At 36.0% G+C, this 19,842-nt stretch overlaps 1 protein-coding gene across 1 annotated transcript in view; it reads right to left on the minus strand.

Moving 5' to 3' along the window:
* LOC145693355 (uncharacterized) overlaps positions 1-19,842 on the minus strand; it is a 1,690,974-nt gene that overhangs the window by 211,003 nt on the left and 1,460,129 nt on the right. Inside the window, exon 25 of the mRNA XM_081769282.1 lies at positions 4,085-4,184. Within this exon, the coding sequence (XP_081625408.1) occupies positions 4,085-4,184 (100 nt within the window). The remainder of the gene's footprint in view (positions 1-4,084; positions 4,185-19,842) is intronic.

Raw genomic sequence — 19,842 nt, forward strand, 5'->3', positions numbered from 1 at the left:
TTTTTATGAATCTATTCCCCAAGAGGGGGAATGGTCCCCCAAAAAACTGTTGAAAAAAAAAAACAAAAAACACGATATTTACCCTCCTCTCATATACATAAAATGCACACCAGCAAAGCTGCATCTTTCAGGAATAAATTGGTACCAAAGCCATCTTCCAGCCTTAATTTGAGGTTTAAGACTGAGCCATTGAGGTTTAAAGCCCTGACACAGCAGTTGCGTCAATGGGCGTTTAAAGATTAAGAATGTAGACGACCAGTAAAACGTAATACAAAGAAACTAAACTACATATTCCGTGAACGGAGGTCGGGAAAATCCCGATTTCTTTTTCCGGAAGTGAACATTTGGTCGGATCGAGATTAGGGAAGTTCCCGAAATTTGATCTACCGGTTGAATATAGATGGCAAGCAATACCAAAGAGTTTAAAAATTTAATATATATGCGTATCTAGATTATTGTTTTAAACAAAATAAACATTTTAAACATGTTTTTTTGTTTAAAACAAAATACTTTGTTTTAAACGTTTAAAACGTTTTAAACAAAAAACATGTTTTTTTCAACCCTGCTTAAAACCAGCTCGAGAATATGAATATATATATATATAAAAAGTTATGTTAAAATGGAAACTGGGAATACGATAATTACGATTATATGAATTTCTAACCCTGCCTACAACCAGAACCATCTAGCGGTAAAGATCTTTCTTTCAACTATAACTCATTGACTTTAGGTGACATCTGGTAGAAGTTTCTAAAACCAGTTCCTCGCCTGATGCTAGTGTGGAAAATTCATTAACATAGCTAAACTTGTTCATTCAGTAATTTGCATGACCGATCATCGTGAAACAACATTCAACGGACGTTTAAAAATATAAAGACAGAAACTGAGACAAAACTTATGGCGGGGTTATAATTCTTTCTGAATTAAAGCTGAGTTGTAAAACTGAGATAGGAAGAGAGGTGTTAGAGATAGATTTGGTTGAAAGTCCAAAAACTAGTTCTCTGCTGCTGAGAAAGAAAGAAAGAACATATGTTGACTGGTATTATACAAGAAGCAATTCACCTAACATACTTTTTTCTTTGCCTTGAGACTGAATGAATGTAATGCAAGTTACGTGTTATTTTTTCTCTTCGTCTTGAGAAAGAATTCAAGAGTATGTATATATGTATGTATGTAACAACGAATTGAATCCATATATGAGTCAGATGAGAGCAGTTGACTGTGTGAGTTTGCATTACCTAGTGCGCCTTCAATACTCATATAAAGCCTAAAACTTCATCTCCTCATTGCACAGCTATCTGTTAACCGATTTCAATGGAACAAAACCTGTAGTAAATGGAATTACTTTCACTATTTTCATTCCCTCTGTTCAGTTATGTATTAGTGGCGTATTGGGTAATATCGATGCTGTATAACTTTCCTAAAGTACTTGGCTAAATAATATTGGCTAGTGGCGGGTCCAGAAGTTATAGGCAGTCAGGGTTGAAGGGAGAGGGATATTGCAGAACCTACAGTTACCCTCTACTTACCTTCATTCAATATTCTTTGTCTTTTCTCAAGTTTTCCAATTTTATGATCATTTTCGATCCAGATTCCACAACAAAACCCATTTGTATCTGTACATACTTATCCCATCTAGTTTAATAAGCGTATCTGATAACAGAAAAAATAATCCCCTCTAGAACTAACATTCGTTCCTCCTTCCCTGACTAACACGTAACTACATTACCCATTACCGTCCACGTATCACCATTACAATTAACTGGAATGAGTAAGCCAGTCAGTTGAATGAAAACATATAGTAAAGATAGATCCGACTTGAAACAATAACAAAAATAGTGGAGCGAAGAAAGTTGGGGCAAACGGAAAAATCCCCCAAAATAAATGGTGCTCGTTCACTACTAAGCCCATTTGACATGAGCTAGGATTCAACCAGCGACCTCGCACCAGACGTAAGTGCGGTATTAATAAGCCACCCGGGGCAGAATAACTATGATAATGTATTGTATTGTAATTTGAGTAAAATTTTCACAATGTTGCGTTTCGAAATCGATTTATCTGTATTTTACAAGAAGAGCCAAAGTTTAATTTCCATTTCAAACTTATTAAAATGATCTGGCGTCTCTTTTTTTTTCATTTATTTTCTTACTGATTTTTCGATTATTAATATAATAAATTACAAGTTGACCTTTAAAAAAACTTAGTAGACCCAAAATATATAGTAAAGGTGTTTATGGTCCATGTTATAAGTTTTCGAAACTCTTAATACAAACTAATTGTACTCAGTCTTGCAGCTTCTTAAATCATGGATTTTATTCTGTCATTGAATTTCTTAATGAAGAATATAAACAATGGTTTAACTATAAGCATAGTAATTATTATCTGTTACTTAATGATATTCACGTAAATTACTTTCATATATAATAATTAATTAACTATATCTATACATGCTATGTACTATACCTATTAACGTTTTTTGACATATACCAATTGGAATGTGCACAAAATACAATACAACATGCACACGAGAATCTAAGAGAGAAACGAAACTCCTTCCTCTCCTTCCTTGAAGTCTAAATTTACACATAAAAAATAACCTACATTAACTTAATTATACTACACCATGCAAGCAAAATGACACACGGATGTATTTATGCCCCTTGTGATAAAATTCTGGATCCATATACACCCATATATATTGATATAGATAGATATATAGATAGATAGATATATATACAAGAAACTTAAATAAGTAAAAGAACGCTTAATTTGTTTGTTATAAGTGTCCATCTTTCCATGTTTCTGCCCCATACAATACAATACTCCTCACGAAGCATTTTATGACCCTTTTTCTCAACTATTTATTCAGGGATCCACAAAATAGACTTTTCTTTCTCCTAAATACTTCTTTCCTCATTTCCTATTCTAACTAGCGTTTGCATTTCACATAATCTCTAACAATACTACCTGTGACGGAGACTTAGTTTCAACTCATAACGAACAAATTAGGTGTTCTTGAATTTAGTCAAATTTCTTGTTTCTGCTTCATTGATAATTTCCTCTACGATACAGTTCTTTCTCAGGCAAAATCACAACCAGTTTTCCCCTGCTTTTCAATTATCTAAAATTGGTCTTTTCTCCCTCACCATTTCTAACGCTTTCTCATTCGTTTTCCGCTCGAACTAGATGTCTTCATTCTTCACTACACTCATATTTCGAAAGATTCTACGCTATTTTCATATCGGGGGCGCAGTGGCTCAGTGGTAGAACGTTCACCTCCGATCCTTGGGACCCTGGTTCGACGTCAGCTCGCGCCGTGTGGACTGTGGTGGACAAACACCGTGATCGTGGGTTTTCTCGGGGTTCTCCCATTTCGTCCCACCTTCCTCCTTCCACCACTTCATTAATTTCTCATCATCACCGTCTCCTTTAGCCTAACCGGCATAACCGTAAGACATAAAACTTAAATATTTCATTTCATTCTTTTTTTATATCGCTTTTGTGTAATATCCATGTTTCTGCCTCATAGAGTACAATCTCCACACGAAACGTTTTATGATTCCTTTCTTCAATTATTTACTTAAGGATCCACTAAATACACTTTCTCTTTCTCCCAAATACTTCTTTCCCCATTTCTTTCCCCGTTTGCACTTCATGTAATCCCCAATAATACTACCTGTGAAGGAGAATTAAATTCACCTAATAATATAAACTGCTAATTTCTATGGGAAATATTTCCCGTCTTGTATCTTACTATTTTCAGCCCACGCACCAAGTGAAGTGATCTTTCCGGCTTACAAGACATTTTCCACTGTACATGGTACACTTTCGTGCAGAAGTGTGTTAAATTGGATAGTGAACATATTTGTAATTGTTGATTATTATAAAATCTTTTTTCTTTTGATTCATAATCTCACTTGTTCAAGTTTCTTAAATCGTGTGATCCTTATAAAAAGCTTCTACGTTGTTTCACTCCCTTCACAACCTGAGAATAAGACCATGAGAGAACACAAAACATACACTAAAAGGAACTAGAGTTACCTACACTTAATATGCACTTTAATTCAATGCACAATAAACATACCAGGTAATCCAGGTGGTCCACGTTCGCCTGGTGGACCGGAGGATCCAGAAATACCTGGTAAACCAATTATTCCCGCGGGACCAAATTCTCCTCTTTCTCCCTACAAATTAAACAATAATATAAGATCATAGACGCTTCAGCAAACAGACTTCCATTACAAAGTACAAGAGTAAAATTAATGTAAATAAGTGGAAGTTTTGGTTTTTATCTTATTCAAGAAAAAGTACAGTGGCCACGCATGTAAAAAAAAAAAAAAAAAAAAAAAAACTATACATATTGATTATCAAATTAATACTATTACCTGACCAGGATAGCAGTGCAGTTTTGGCAGGATGGCGCTGCTGTTGTGTTTACATCAGTTTTTTGGCAAGCGCGGTGAGACAGGGTAGCGGAGAGTTTTACTCTGCAGTGTATCCAACGGTTTTTAAATGTTGTAGTTTAGATGTTCATTGCCTAATCTCTTTACGCTTAATAAAGAACGCCGTAAGTTATGTAGTTGTAGTGAACCACTCCTGCAGTAATGCAGATGTATTGTGAATAGTGATATATGAATGGAAATTATCAATTTAAGAACAACATAGCACAATTAACAATTCAGTGAGATTCTACCAAAAGTTCTAGTGTTTCTTGTGAGTACTCTATAATTTGTTTCCTCCGATGATTTTTTGACCCGAGCTTTCCTTGATTTGTCCCTATGCATATTTTTAGACTTAAAATACTAGAGACAGTCACCAGCAAATAATGAGTACGCATCCTACATATCCTCTCGCCAAAAACTTCGGAATGAGTCGAATTAACCAATTTTAATTCGTTTTCTTTGCCACAGAGAGCACCTGATCCTTTGTACAATACTGAGGTTAGTTTGTTCGCAAATTAATATAGAGGATGTATTTTTTTCCTTGTTACTTAAAATGTTCTGCAAATAACTTCAATAACTTTTGAAACTGTTTGTTTTAACTTGAGCCAGGGGCGATCCAGACTGAATGTTTGGGGTGGGCGGTCGTTCGAAGTCAAATCAACGTAAGAGTATATTGCAAAAAAAAAAAAAAAAAAAAAAAGTAAAACAAATTTCGAAATTTTTGTAGTCGGGTCAAGGCTTCACTCAGGAACTAGTATGTGCTCTATCCGAAAATACATGTTTTAGAATCCTAAGGTACTTACGCAACAATTTTTATGGAGGTAGTTGGAGAGTACTTTATATCATAGGGTGTAGTCAAACTCCCTCTATAAAAATTATTGTGGAAGCACCCCAGTATTCTGAAACATGCATTTTTGGATAGGGCACATACTAGTTCCTGAGTGAAGTCTTGACCCGACTACAATAAGTCCCATAGTTTTGGAGCTATGAACCTTTAAAATTCATTTTTTCATGTTTTCGGTAGCCTATAACAGGTAAACGATGGGGTTTTCGCCCTATGTTTATTGGAACTTTTTTGTTTGTTTTACCCTCAGGAATCACACTCCTCTGCTTTTGCACAACGAATTTAGCGCCATACTGTATATTTACAAGCATACTTCAGATATATCTGAATATCTGTTGACACTGGAATATCTAACAAATCAATACGACAATAACGTATTAATGGTAGAATACCCTTGAAATATTAGCGGAGTCTCTTTTCTTTTAGCTTCAGGGTAGATGGTCAAGTCCTATACATAAGTTTGACAACAACACTTAACATACTAACACTTAACATACATCCATCGATTTAACAATAGCGGACTAAAATTTCTCAATTAAAATAACGTCGTAGTGAAGTTATATGCAGCTTCAGAATTAAATAAATCGATGGATGTATGTGATATTTCGCTCTATAACTTAGAAAGCCCTAGAAGAGACAACGTTAAACTGCTGAAATTCTAAGTCCAACTACATGGAAGGTATGTGACTTTGAACTCGGAAATACAATTCTGAGAGTAGTGTTTCGGAAGTGTTTTATACAGATGTTTAAGATCTCTGATTTTATGACGGTGCCACGTACTGTTGGTAGAAGTTAGTTTTTGGTCATCACAATGTACTATTGTAAGGAAGAAATTTAGAACTTTATTTAGTAGATAGCTCTCTGGATAAAACATTGCCTTTAAAAGCACTGCTTAAAAAAAGTTCCATATTTCCGTTAATCTGCATAGAAGTCCTAGAATGCGCATTGATTGCTTACTATCCATTTCATAAAGATAGGCCCCTGACTTCGAGGTGCTGCTGTGACGTCCAGTCAAAACTTATACTGCATTGTCGTACCTCGTTGGAATTGTTGGAATGTTGTCTTTTCAATACTTAAGACATACAAATTTTCTTTGTACTGTATAATGAGAAAAAAATAGAAATTAATGAAAAAGTGCGTATTTTTTCGTATTTTTTTGGTAAATCAATGTTTGTAGGACTATATCTCGGAAAGGAGTTAACATGAAATAATTGCCTGTGCAAGATATGTAGATGCATATATTACCTGCAAGTTCTGAAAATTTCATTACTCAACACGTAGTAATTTTCTTGTTATTTAGCAAAAAGTGAGACATCATTATCTCTGAATTGCGGCGGTGTATTAACAATCTGAAAAAAACTTTTAGAAAGATCTTAAAGTAGCTTTTTCAACCAAACTGTTTTGACTTGTTTTAAAAGATAAACAATCACAAATATGACATTATGATTTTCTCTGCTTTGCGCCCTTCGCTATCGCAGTTTATACGGAGTGCTACGTTGCCACATTTTCCTGACGCGTATACACTCTCAGCCGGACGGGTATTTAAACTTGTTACGCACTGTCCTTCACTTTTTAGAGATATTTTAAAAATGTAATGTCTCCACAGATTTTAAACCAATTTCTTAGAAATTAACAGGATATACAGTAAATGTACCAAGTGTTCAAAATTAGAAAAGCGAACTCTTATCTTGTTTGGATTTGCATGTGATTGTCCTCGAAAATTTGTTGATTTTTGTCAGTTCTTCACTTATTGCACGCAGTACAAAATACACTTGCACAGAAACAAAAACACGCACAAAGTTTATTATATGATACAACCTTAGTTGATATGTAATATTGAGTTTACACTTCACAGAAAATCTGTTTTCAGATCTAAGAGCTCCAAGCTACATTAGAATCTGCCTTTGAATAGGAATGACGCGGTTTTTTTTTTTTTCGGTGCAGCCTCAGGTTTACTTGAAACAGAGTTACTATCTTGTTCACTCCCGGATACGCCACTGACCACAGAATAATCAATGTCCTTACTATTAATTACTAACTCATAACCGTCTGAGTCAGAGTCATTCATCAGTTCTGCAATTTCATTATCGCTAAACATTTTGCCTCTTCTTTTTGTAATACCGCCGCTCGTGAAGGAATATCCACTTTTCTTTTTTTTTTTTTTTTTAAATCAAAAAGCACAAGATATACTCACGAAAATATAAATGCCCGTTCGTCCGTCTCATTGCAATGAACCCATGTGATATGAATGCGTGTGTAAGTTTTTGACGCCTACGAACCGAAGGGAAGTATTGAAGACTTAATCAGTGCGACGTGATGAGACGCAAATACAGCCCTCGTCACCTACTCATTGCATTGTTTTCTTTCGTTGAAAGAAAACAAAGGACCCATTCTGTGTTACTGTACATTCGGCAAGGGAATTGATCGCAGAACTTGGGTGAACACGTAATTGCCAAGGCACATTTCTTTTTAACCTTTAACATGTTCGTAAGCTGGAGAGTGTGTATACTGATAGATCTTGAAGTAGAAATGGAGCAATTGTTTATGAATATTAGGGAAGATAGCAGGAGCAGCGATGAGTCAACAAAGTCATGACGAAAGTGAATGAAGTAAATAGATTAAGAGATGAGTTTTTGGATGTGTTACTTCAACGTTTTATTTCGATTACATTGAGATGTGTACACTCATGTCCAAAATTATTGTCGCATATCTATAACTGTCTTCTTGTAAGAATATAATTTGATAATGATTTTGCAGGGTACTTTTAATACTGATACTATATGTAGAGTCGGGAAATGTATATTTGTGGTAAATTTCATAGGAAAAGAATACGAAAATTAGCATGAGTAAAACAAAATGTTGCTAAATGGATAAGAAAATTTTAGTTTCGTTTTATTGTTCTTATTTACTGCTCTTTTGACATGAAATTTTCCACATAGCCTACATGTCTTTGCCGATTATACACATACTAACATTATAAGAAATACCAGGCGAATTCGTTATCAAATTATATTCCTACAATAACATATTTATAGACATGCGACAATAATTTTAGACATGAGTGTACATGCATTAATGTTTTTATGATGTTGTGAAAGGTTATAATAAATACTTTTTCCTATTACATTCTTATGAAGTAGGCTTCGCGCTACAAGCTTCCTGAACGCGACAACACTGCACGACAGCGTTGCCGCACTTCCATTTACTGTATGCTGTTTCTTCATATAAGCGCGGGGAATTTAAAGATTGGGTTGCAACATGGCTCACCGCTTAACGCAGAGAACATGTTGAAGTAAACATATTTTTTTAAAAAATAAATACTCTACCAACCAAACCCTTTTTTGTTAATAGTTCCAAATATTTGGAACACTAGACTTCCAAATTTTCGAACAGTATTTTGTACGTTTCTCTACCTACCATGATAAAGGAGATCAGAGCTTCGCACATTTGTTTTAATTACACAAAAAATATCAAGTGATGAAAATTGAACTTTTCACAACTTACAGCTAATGGATGCATCTACATATTGTACACAGGAAATTATTTCACGTGATCTCTTTTCTGAGATATAGCTCTATAAACATTGATCTACCAAAAAAGTACGAAAAAATACGCACTTTTTCATTAATTTTTATTTTTTTCTCACTACATAGTACAAAGAAAATTTTTATGTCTTAAGTATTAAAAAGACAACATTCCAGCAATTCCAACGAGGTACGACAATGTAATATAAGTTTTGACTGGACGTCACGGCAGCACCGCGAAGTCAGGGGCCTATCTTTATGAAATGGATAGTAGTTTCTGTGCTTAAATGTTCTATAAAAAGTAGTTTTGTGTCAAAATTAACAAGGCGATCTATATGACAATTGACTCTTTTGATGGGAGAGCCATTTATGTTTTAAGAAGTGTATGCGGTGACGAACATAAGTCCTTGAGAAGTTAATCAATATAATGTATTTGAATGGGCTTCACTTTAACCTGTTCATTATACAGCCAGGCAATATTATGACTCTGGTTAATTATTTAACATACAGGCTGAAATTAATAATTCTTTCTGGATTAGCAAAACAAAAATTATTAGTTATGAAACCTGTCAAAAGAAAGTTGACTATCCTGGAAAAAATAATAATTATTGTACATAATTCGTTCAATTGTTGAATAGTAGCACATACTCCCAGTTGAAATAATTAGGTCTATATTAAATGCTGTATAACGGCATAACACATCTTTCCATTGCCATCCATAACGCGCGCACTTTCTCTCTTTCTCTCCCGTTCCTGCAGATTCATAAATCTCTAATTTCCTAGCGAGGAGAATGTCAATGACATTCTAGTATTGGTCTTTATCGTTCTCTACCTCCCCCGCCTTCCACTAGAAATCTAAAACTATGAAAATATGTCTGTTTTCTTATCTACATTCATCCCTCATCAAATACTCTTGCGTACGTGCATACGTATTGAGGAAATTTTCACTGTAGTTGAGGAAATACTACCAGACATTCACTGTTATACATAAAAGCAAGAAAGTTAATCGTAAATATGTTAATAAGACCTAATAAACTCCTAGAAAGTTAAACTGAAACTCAATTTGCATATCTACTATTTTTGTAGATGTTTCCTCCTCAAGCAAAAGACATTACACCAGCATTAGTGATATCTTTTATTCCACCCAGACATTTCGTTTTAGTACCTTAGCTACATCACAGAAAAATTGAAAATGCTGTTGAGGATGAACTCGGTATTTTCGACGTTTAAGTCCAGAGCCACAAAGCAAAGCCTAGCGACAAAGCAAAGCCTTAACTCAGTAGGTATTGAAAGGTAAGATATAAAAGTGCTGGACTGCCCATGCTCCCATTTGTGCATTGATTTACATGTTATCTTTCTCTATTAGCATTACAATTATGATGAGTTGTAGTCTCTAGAGTAGCAGGTTACACTGTAAGTGTCACTGTTGTTGCATAAACTTCAGCTGTGTGGATTCTTCTTTTCGTGTTTCTGTATATTAGTTGCATTGTAACACTTGTATTTGCAATTTGAGTCAAGTATAGCGTAGTGCTAAAGATGTTCGGTTACCAAGAGGGAGGTCAGGTTCTGAACCCCAATATCTGTTGTAAGTTTACTTTTTTTTTAATTTTTAATAGTACTAGCAGCGTTCACCCCGCTTCGCTGCGGTCACCCCGGAACGCAATAAACGTTGTTACTTAGATAATTTTTACTTTTTCGCTTTCAAGTGATATGATAAAAACCATAGAAGATTGCAGTAAATGTTAACATTATATCGCCTGTCATTTATGTTAACCCGCCCCGCTTCGCTGCGGTCACCCCGGAACGCAATAAACTTTGTTACTTAGATAATTTTTACTTTTTCGCTTTCAAGTGATATGATAAAAACCATAGTAGATTGCAGTAAATGTTAACATTATATCGCCTGTCATTTATGTTAACCCGCCGAGTGACACGGTCATGCGGGTTGCATATAAATACGTTTATTTTTACCTATGATGAACTAACAAAGGATTTGTACGTTATGGACACTTGAATGGTCAATTATCTCAAGACACTGGTAATTAAAAATTAAAGTGATATGATAAAAACCATCTAGGATCCAAATCCTAATAACCCCCCAAAAATGAAAGAAATTGGTTCAGCCGTATTAGCGTGATGAGGGAACAAAGGATTTGTGCGTTCTCTTTTATATATATAGATTTGTAACGATACATAATATAATACAAATATAATATGTATTTACTTTGAAAGCGCAAATCATGCTGAAAACAAAGGTAGTTACGTTAAAAATAAACCTATTCCAAAATCCACAACACAAGGGATGTTGAATGTTTTTGTAGATATTTGTTTGTATTGAAGTTCGATCTTTAAGATTTAGTATTCTTGCAGCAAGAATGTGTGAATACGAAGAGTACTAACAAGTAAACAAAAAGTAACAAAAGTTCCAACTGTCATCTAGTGTCCACATTCTGGTTTCACCTTCCATTTGAATGTAATTAAAGTTGTTTGTTTTTGAGCTTAATGTCTTTATATACAACAGCGCGGTTATAAAGAAAGGAATCTACAGCGCAAAGTGAGATTTGAACCGTAAAAGCCACACACACCAAACGAAACCAAACCTGACACACTTGGCCGATGAGAGGGGAAAGAAAGGCCCAGATTAGCATGCAAAGGTAAGTTTTAAGTTAGACGACGCGCAAATTTAAATACATATTTCGCCATGGCAAAATTGCACGAATCAAGATTTGAATCCTGATTAGGCACCTTTCGATTAATTTTCAATCCCAAACCTCAAAGCCTGGTTCATCGGAAAGAGATTTTCATCAAACATAACTTCATCGCTCTTGTAAATGCATATTGTTAAGACTTTGAATCTTATTTATTTTTCTGAGAGGATAAAGAAAGTGAAACATTGATAGACTAACTGTGTAAAGCCGGAAGGAGACTATGTTGAAACACAATAAAGAATTTTGAAGGTTTTATTTTATTTTTATTTATTTATTTATTTATTTATTTTTTTACTTATTGAACTTCCTCGTAGTACCGGAAAAATCAACTGAATGTCTAAGGGTGTACATTTATTCTTTTCCTCACGCCAGTGTCCTACAGGGAAAGGACAGGTAAAACCTCCACGGAAGATGCCCGGAGAAAAGATGATCAGATTTAATTTGAAATTCTTATAATACTTGAATCCTTTGTTTTTACAGCTTCGCTTGCTGGTGGGGACCCGGAATTAAGAGGTAATGAACTTCGCTCTAACAAGCTAGTAAATAACGGTGATTGGAATCATGCGTTCCACACATTACCGAATTTTTAGCTGTTTAGTCAACCATAATCATTCGTGGCGTAATGCTATGTTGCTTCTAATTTATTACTAATAAGTTACATAGTAGAATACATTTTATTCAAACAGTCCGGTACACCTTCTGATAGAATTGCAAATTTTTAGTTCAGATCAATCCCAATAAAGAAATTCTGGATGTGTGGTATGTGTCCGTCGACAATAAGCTATTATATAAAAGATAAGAAGTGACCGATTCAGCATCGTCCGGGCCACATTACAGTAAGTACGAAAGCAGACGATAAGGAAGGATTCTTTTGGAATAACCTACGGGGGCGAGACAGATTGTTATGCCCAATTTTTTTAAAATAAGAAAGCCTATTAATTTTCTATAAGTCATATTCCTAAATTGCATTTATGTAGTGGACAGAACATTTACTACAGTTTTTCGCTGTGGATCTCTACATGCCAGACTTCCAGACCCCAGGACAGTTGATAACTTAAAATTTGCGCATATAGAAACAAAACGCTCTTTGTTTGATCACCTTGTGGAAGTTCTGTTTCTCAGGCTCCTTAGGGAGTCTTTGTTTATGGAACTTTATAAACTATAGTCATTGGACCATTTTGGGGCACGATGACTATCACATGCATAATTTTGCCGACCATGACCCATCTCTCCAGCCAGTGGATGACCACTGAACTGCATCCTATCAGGCTGAACCGGACTCTACTAGCATCGAACGCGTGAATATTTACTTGCGCGCGCGCTGACGTCGCCGTTCGGCTTTTGTTATTAAAGTATGGTACCAACCTAGTGTGAAAAGTGCCAATTCCGAAAGACGAAATTCCACCAATTTTTGTTTTGATAACGACCTTTGCATAGTAGTAAGTACTTGTCGGTTAAATGTCTTACTGTGGAACTAATCAGTGATCGAGAAAGGTAAGAAAAGTAATTGCTCAGTTAGTTAAATAGCTGCAAGTGAACAAAATTTTTGCGTTAATTAAGATTACATTAATTGAGAGATTTGTTACAAGTAAAAAATGTATGAAGGGTAAGGGGGAAAAAAAGAATGTCACAAAACTGGATTTTCGAGAAAACGGCGTTATAATATTGAAACACGTACAAAATGAATAGGGTTAGTAATGCACATTTCTACATCTACGCATGAATGGCATATACAGTCAAATAGTACTAAGAGTCACCAACAAATAGGACAAAGCACCCGTTGAGGCATACACACGGACATTCCTAGTTTTCCCCCCTTGCCCTTCATATAAATTAAAATAAATATTGGTATATTGGTACCGAAGGAGAGCCTCAATATATGTATGTGTGTCATATATTATAGGGTATTATCATTATTGTTGTGTTCATATTTGTAGTTTACTTGGTTTTGACATGAAAGTAACTAATCATAATATATTACATTTCAGTAATCAAACCAACCCGTGATATAGTATTAAGTATATCCGTTTGTTGTAATTTTTACTTATTCTAATTCTGTTTCATTTAATTTTTTCATACGATTAGTACAACTCCTTATCTGTCAAGCATCCCAACAGCTGATAAGAAGAGAGTACTTATTAATGACGACCTTTGTTTGTATGCTTGAATCAAGTGAATCAAAATATTAAGATAAAGAGAGAGAGAGAGAGAGACGTGACTGAGAGAGAGAGGTAAATCATTTGTTACGTGTTACATGAACTGCTCTATCCTGTCCCGAATCACGAAAACCAAGAACGGTTGGTCATAACTTTAATTGGCTTTATCTTGACAGAACTTGCACGTAAATCTTCGTGATTAGGATCAATCGTTTATTTAGCGCACTCAAAATGTGACGTGTAACCATTCTCTTTTCTTGACACAATTTTAGTAATACCTACTGAAAGATTTAAGTTGATACCCGAAATAGAAGGATAATTGCCCATCTTCGCTCTGTAGTTAATTAGTGATCAATATAAACAGAAATAAAGGTGGAGAGGGAACCTACAATAAAAACAGAAGAAAACCCAAATAAAAACAGGACGAAAAGCGTGATTCAGTTCTTTTTATATGAGTTTATATTTTCGCAAATTTTTCTTCCCACCAAAATCAGCGTATCACATAAACATACATACACGATACATAAATATGCACCTTGTGTATTGTATGTATGTTACAATTGTATCTGGCAACACTAAGTTGGCAACAGTGGGTGAGTGAGAAGCACAGTGTACAACGTGTAGCATATGGCCGGCATACTAGTAAAATAACTATAACAAATAATTATTAATTAAAAATATCACCTATACTCTAATAATTAAGAGTGTGTGAACAAGTAACACGGTAATATATGGTGTCCGGTTAAATCGTGGAACTCAGTGTCCTAGAGACAATTATGGAATCAGTAAAAGTACCAAAGAAGCTAAGTTTGTCTGGAAACTTATGTGAAAACGTGGAAATTTAAGCAGGAATTTGAAATAAACCTTAAAGCAGCTGGACTAGACAATAAGTCGTCAGATCTGAAAGTAGCTATATTACTTAATGTAATGGGGAGGAAGCTGTGGACTTGTTTAATACATTTAACATCAGTGAGGAAAATAAAAATAATTTTCAACAAGTAATGCAGGCATTTGAAACATACGCAAATCCTCAGAAAAATGTGGTGGTGGAACGCTATAGTTTTCATTCAACGTGTGCAAGACGAAGGTGAATTGATTGATTCGTTCGTGACTGAACTTAAGAAATTAGTGAAAACATGTGAATTTTTGATCAAACTGATTCAGTGGTGAGGGACAGAATACTATTGGGGGTACGAGATAAACAGCTTCAAGAAAGGATGCTACGCGTGAAGAACTTAACTTTCGTGGAAGGAATTGAATTGGGACGAGCTGAATTGTGCAGACAACAAGCGAAAACTATACAGAACAAGCAAGAAGAGAAGAATGTTGCAGTGTTAAGAAGTACCCAGGTGAACCCTTGTACAGGATCGGTGTCCCAAAAAGGTGCGGCGAAATCGAAGGAAAACAGTGCAAGGGTGAATCCAGTGCCAATAATTATCAAGGAGCAACACAAAAGGTAATCATCGAGGCAATCATCTTTGTAAAAAGTGCAACACAAAAGACGGAAAAGTGAAGTGTCCGGCTTATGGGAAACAATGCAACAAATGTAGAGGGCTAAGTCATTTTGTACTAGGGTGTACATTTAAGCACGTAAAAGAAGTAAAGTAAAATAATGTGCTTGGTACTGAAAATGAATAAGAACTAATTATCTGGATGTGGTAAAAAACGTAACCCATTGGTGTAAATGAGAAAGATGAGTGGGCAGAAGAGTTCATGGTAGAAGGTAAACCTATGTTTAAATTAGATTCGGGAGCTGAAGTTAATGTACTGCAGTTGGAAATATTAAATGAATGTCAGGTTCGGTCCAAAATGCATCCAACAAATTTGGTATTGGAAGTATACAATGGTGCTAAAATTAAACCATTACGTATAGTAAAATTAGATTGCTCGGTTCATAAAGAACAGAGTTATTTCGACTTTGATGTAATTGATGATTCAACCAACAAGTATAAGCCTTTACTTGGTGTTGATACATGTACCAAACTTAAATTAATTCAGAGAATGAAAGTTGAGCATGTAAAAGTAAGCAGTAAAGATGAGATGATATCTGCGAATAAGGATATTTTCGAAGGAGTAGGGAAGTATAAAGGTAAAATTCACCTGTCATTGAAAACATGCCGCCTATAGCATATCCACCTAGAAGAGTACCTTTAGCTATTAGGCCTAAACTAAAAGAAACATTAGAAAAGTTGGAAAAACAACAAAAAATTTGTAGGGAAGAACACCCAGAAGGTTGGGTAAGTAATCTAGTAATAGTGGAGAAACCAGACAAATCACTGAGATTATGTTTAGAGCCACAAGATTTAAATAAAACCCTTAAGAGAAACCACGCACTCATTTCGACTGTGGAAGAAATTAGCTCGAAGCTAAGTAATAAAAGTGTGTTTATTGTGCTTGATTGGAAAGATGGTTTTTTATTGTATTGAATTAGATGAATCATCTAGTAAATTGTGCATGTTTAGTACACCATATGGTTGTTGAAGATTTCTAAGATTACCGTTTGGTCTTTCAGTTTCTCCACTGGTTTTCCAGAAACTAAACGAGACGAATTTTGGAGATATTAAGGGTAGAGTAATATATTTTGATAATCTGTTAATCGTCACAGAAACAGAAGAAGAACATGATACGATTCAGCAACAGATAATTAATAGGGCAGGAAAATTAAGTGTAAAATTTAATCCGAAGAAATTTCAGTACAAGGTGAGTGAGGTTAAATATTTAAGACATATCCCCATCAGGCAGGATCCTGCCGCCTACAGTCGGACAATTTGTCCGTGCCGACCAGATGCCGCGGTCGAATTGCCGGCGGCGGACACTGGCATCTTTCCGCGCGATTTTTGACCGAGACGAGCAAAAACAGAGTCGTTCACCAAAAGAAAAGAAGGAAAGAAAAGAAGGAGAGTTAGAAGGTAAATTGTTGCATTAAAATACGAATTAGGGCATATATTTCCCCCGTATAAAGCTTTCTCGAAACAGTCGGTAGACAGTCGGATGACGACTGCAAAAAGTCACTGCTGGCAATTTCTTGAAAAACGACGTCGGCGGAAGTTTCAATATCGCGTACAACCAGCAATGAGTCGAGGTTTGGAAAATGAATACAGCCTGTATCTTCTTTAATGATAAAGTAAAAATTGAAACTGTCCGAAAGTTTTTCTTGTGGGGGACACTAATTTCATTAAATATGTCTTAAGAAAACGGAGTTGGTATACAGCGGGCGGAACGACCTCGCCAAATGATGGTTGTGAAGACGTCGAAACGCTGACGGCGTGCCGACCATAAAAAGGTAAATGTATGAAAAGGAATGCAGTAAAGGGACTGCCCGTAAAGTATGAGAAGTAAATTTTAAAAATTAAATTACAAGTACGAGAGAATCCTTGACAAACATTTTGGAAGAAGATGGCAAACAGCAGACGGACCGACCGAGGCAAATGTTGGAAAGACGCCGAAACGCAGGCGGCGTGCTGACAAGTAAAGGAGCTGAGAGGTCGGCAAACAGCGGACGGACCGACCTCGGCAAAGATGCTCGGACAGGCGCCGAAACGCTGGCGATTCGCCGACTAGTAAGATATCTCTTGTTCTAAAGGACCTGCAAACGGAACAGTATATGGAAAGTAAGTTTCACAGCTAATACAGTAAGCTGATGATCCTTTTAAAACGAGTCGGAAAAGGTTCGGCAGACTGTGCACGAAACGATTGCAGCAGTTAACGTTCGTATATGCTTCTCCATTGACAATTTGCCGCCGTCGATGGCGGACCGGCTCCTACTTCAGCGGCCAACACAGGCGGTGTCAAGGCGGGATGTGGGCATTTTCAGCTTATGACGTTTCTCATCTCTTTCCCAATGCTGGCCCGCCAGCGACGACAACACCTTTGCCGCTGAAGAGCCGGATTGGAGAAATCGTCGTCTGGTCGCGCTGCATATATGTTCGGTTCGCGTTCTTCATTTGTCACATGGAGATGCAGTGTGGGAGAACTGCTTCAAACAAAGAGTGTTGATTCTTATAGTCAGTGTCTTCAAACGTTTACAAAAGGATGTTGGTGTAATAGACTATATCTGCACTCTGCAAATTACAACACCTATCAATAGGTGAAGGTGAAGATGATTTTACAAGTAGGAAAAGAGTTTTTGTATGATAAAAATGCTCATTCATTATACTGTAGTTCTTTTGAAAGTGAACGATAATCTGGCAACTGTATCAAGTTGCTGGGTAAGCAAACATGACGAAAACATGATGTGTAATTGGCCCCTGGTGGGAAAGACGACGAATAAACTAAATATTAACCTGCTAATAGTACTCCATGTGAAACATGAGGAATCGTGCCCTGAGAACGAAGTGGAAGAACTATATACATGTGGTGAGTTAATTTAATATTATGCATATACATTTCAAATTGTCATAGATTTTAAATCTTGTGTTACATATGTTAATTGTTCCTGCGCATGAAAAAAGATTCGGTTATAGTATGTTTCCGCGCTACAGTACGTTGGGTTACTATTGCATAATCGCCCTCAGCTACACCCGAATAAGACACGCAATAAGAATAAGTGAGTAAGACTACGACTCAAGGTACTAAATTTGAGTTAATTGTTGTATCGCCGGACCAATTTTAGGAAATTTACCGTGTCAATTAGAGAATTTGTTTAAGTTTGTGAGGAAGAATGAGTGAAAGTCAGGTAATGGGAATAATTAAAGAAAGTGGTTGTTTTCGATGAAAGCATCACTGTATGTGGAGACGGATCAACTATTTCGCGGAGAGGTACCCTTGTTACGATATAGTGGCGCGAAAGGAAGTGTGGAAATGGTGCGTGTAAGTCAATGGAATGACATATCATGTGTGAGTTATATAGAACTATTAAAAATAACGAGCGGCAGTAAGGAAACTCTAGTACACCATTTTCTTGAAATTGCAAAAGTTTACAAGCCTTATTTTTGAAGGTAAGTAGCTTCTAACTCAACGGTAATGTATTTCCACACAGTATACGAAAGCTGTATTTTATGTGTACAACTAAAGCGTTACTAGTATGAAACCATAACAAGTGATGTTGTAAATGCGTAAATTACCAAAGCCCACATGTTTTCACTACTTTCGCGCACGCGTATACCCACCGTCGCTGACCCACTTGCTCCCTTCGGACACAACCCGGCGCTAACGCGCGGGCCCAGCAGCGTCACTCTGCTCTGACCTAGTTATATAGTATTCATACTTTTAGTGGCAAACTAGCACATGTTGGTTTGTGTTTTCTGCATTGTAGTTTATATGGCCCTAACCTAACGTAACGTAATCGAACGTAACTTAATGTAATCCAACCAAATATAACCGATTGGAGTACGTTTTGGTACATTTTTTCGATTTTCAAATTGGTCCTGCGATACAGCATTAATTCCTAAATTTAGGTTAGGTTAGTTTGGATAACTTTTAGATTAAGAGGCTCTATCACTGCGAAATTAAAATACCGCAAATTTTACAGTAATTACGTGATATCTTCAAATAGATAAAAGATAATTGAAAAGTGGAACAAGACCTCCCTAGACAATGTTATTTTGCATGAGTTACCGTTATCACGAGTCACCTAGTATCTTTCCGTTTGCAGTTATTTAGAAACGCGAAAATAAATGCCGATTTTCTAAATGGTTGGAAATCGAAAGCAGATAAGCGAGTCGTGATAACGGTATCTCAAGTAACATAATATTGTTTAGGGTGGTCTTGTTCCACCTTTCGATTATCTTTTATCTATTGGAAGATATCACAAAATTACTGTAAAATTAGCGGTATTTTAATTTCGCAGTGATAGGGCCTTTTAAGGGCTCTGGCTTACTGCTAGAGGTGATAACTTGGTTTTTCTTTTTGTGAATAGTTGTTGCATAATGGAGTGAAAAATGTGACCCGCAAAGTTTCATTACGGCAAAAATACTTAATAAAGCGAGGTGGTACACAGGCTGCACCCCTATAATACAATCAAAAGAACGCTATTTCCAAGCAGAAATCCGCACACCAGGAGAATAACGTCAGCGCGGTGAGTGGCAGGCCCGGTTTGAATCTCTCCGCCACCACATACCTTTGATTACAATATTTTTTAATAGTATTCTGTTATTTATTTATTGTATTATTTAAAGCTGCGAAAATACAATCTATTACTGAGAAAATCATAACATAATGATATGATTA

The sequence above is a fragment of the Thermobia domestica genome, chromosome 8 (genome assembly GCF_964235325.1).
Source record: "Thermobia domestica chromosome 8, izTheDome1.hap1.1, whole genome shotgun sequence".
In the NCBI taxonomy this organism is placed as follows: Eukaryota; Metazoa; Arthropoda; class Insecta; order Zygentoma; family Lepismatidae; genus Thermobia; species Thermobia domestica.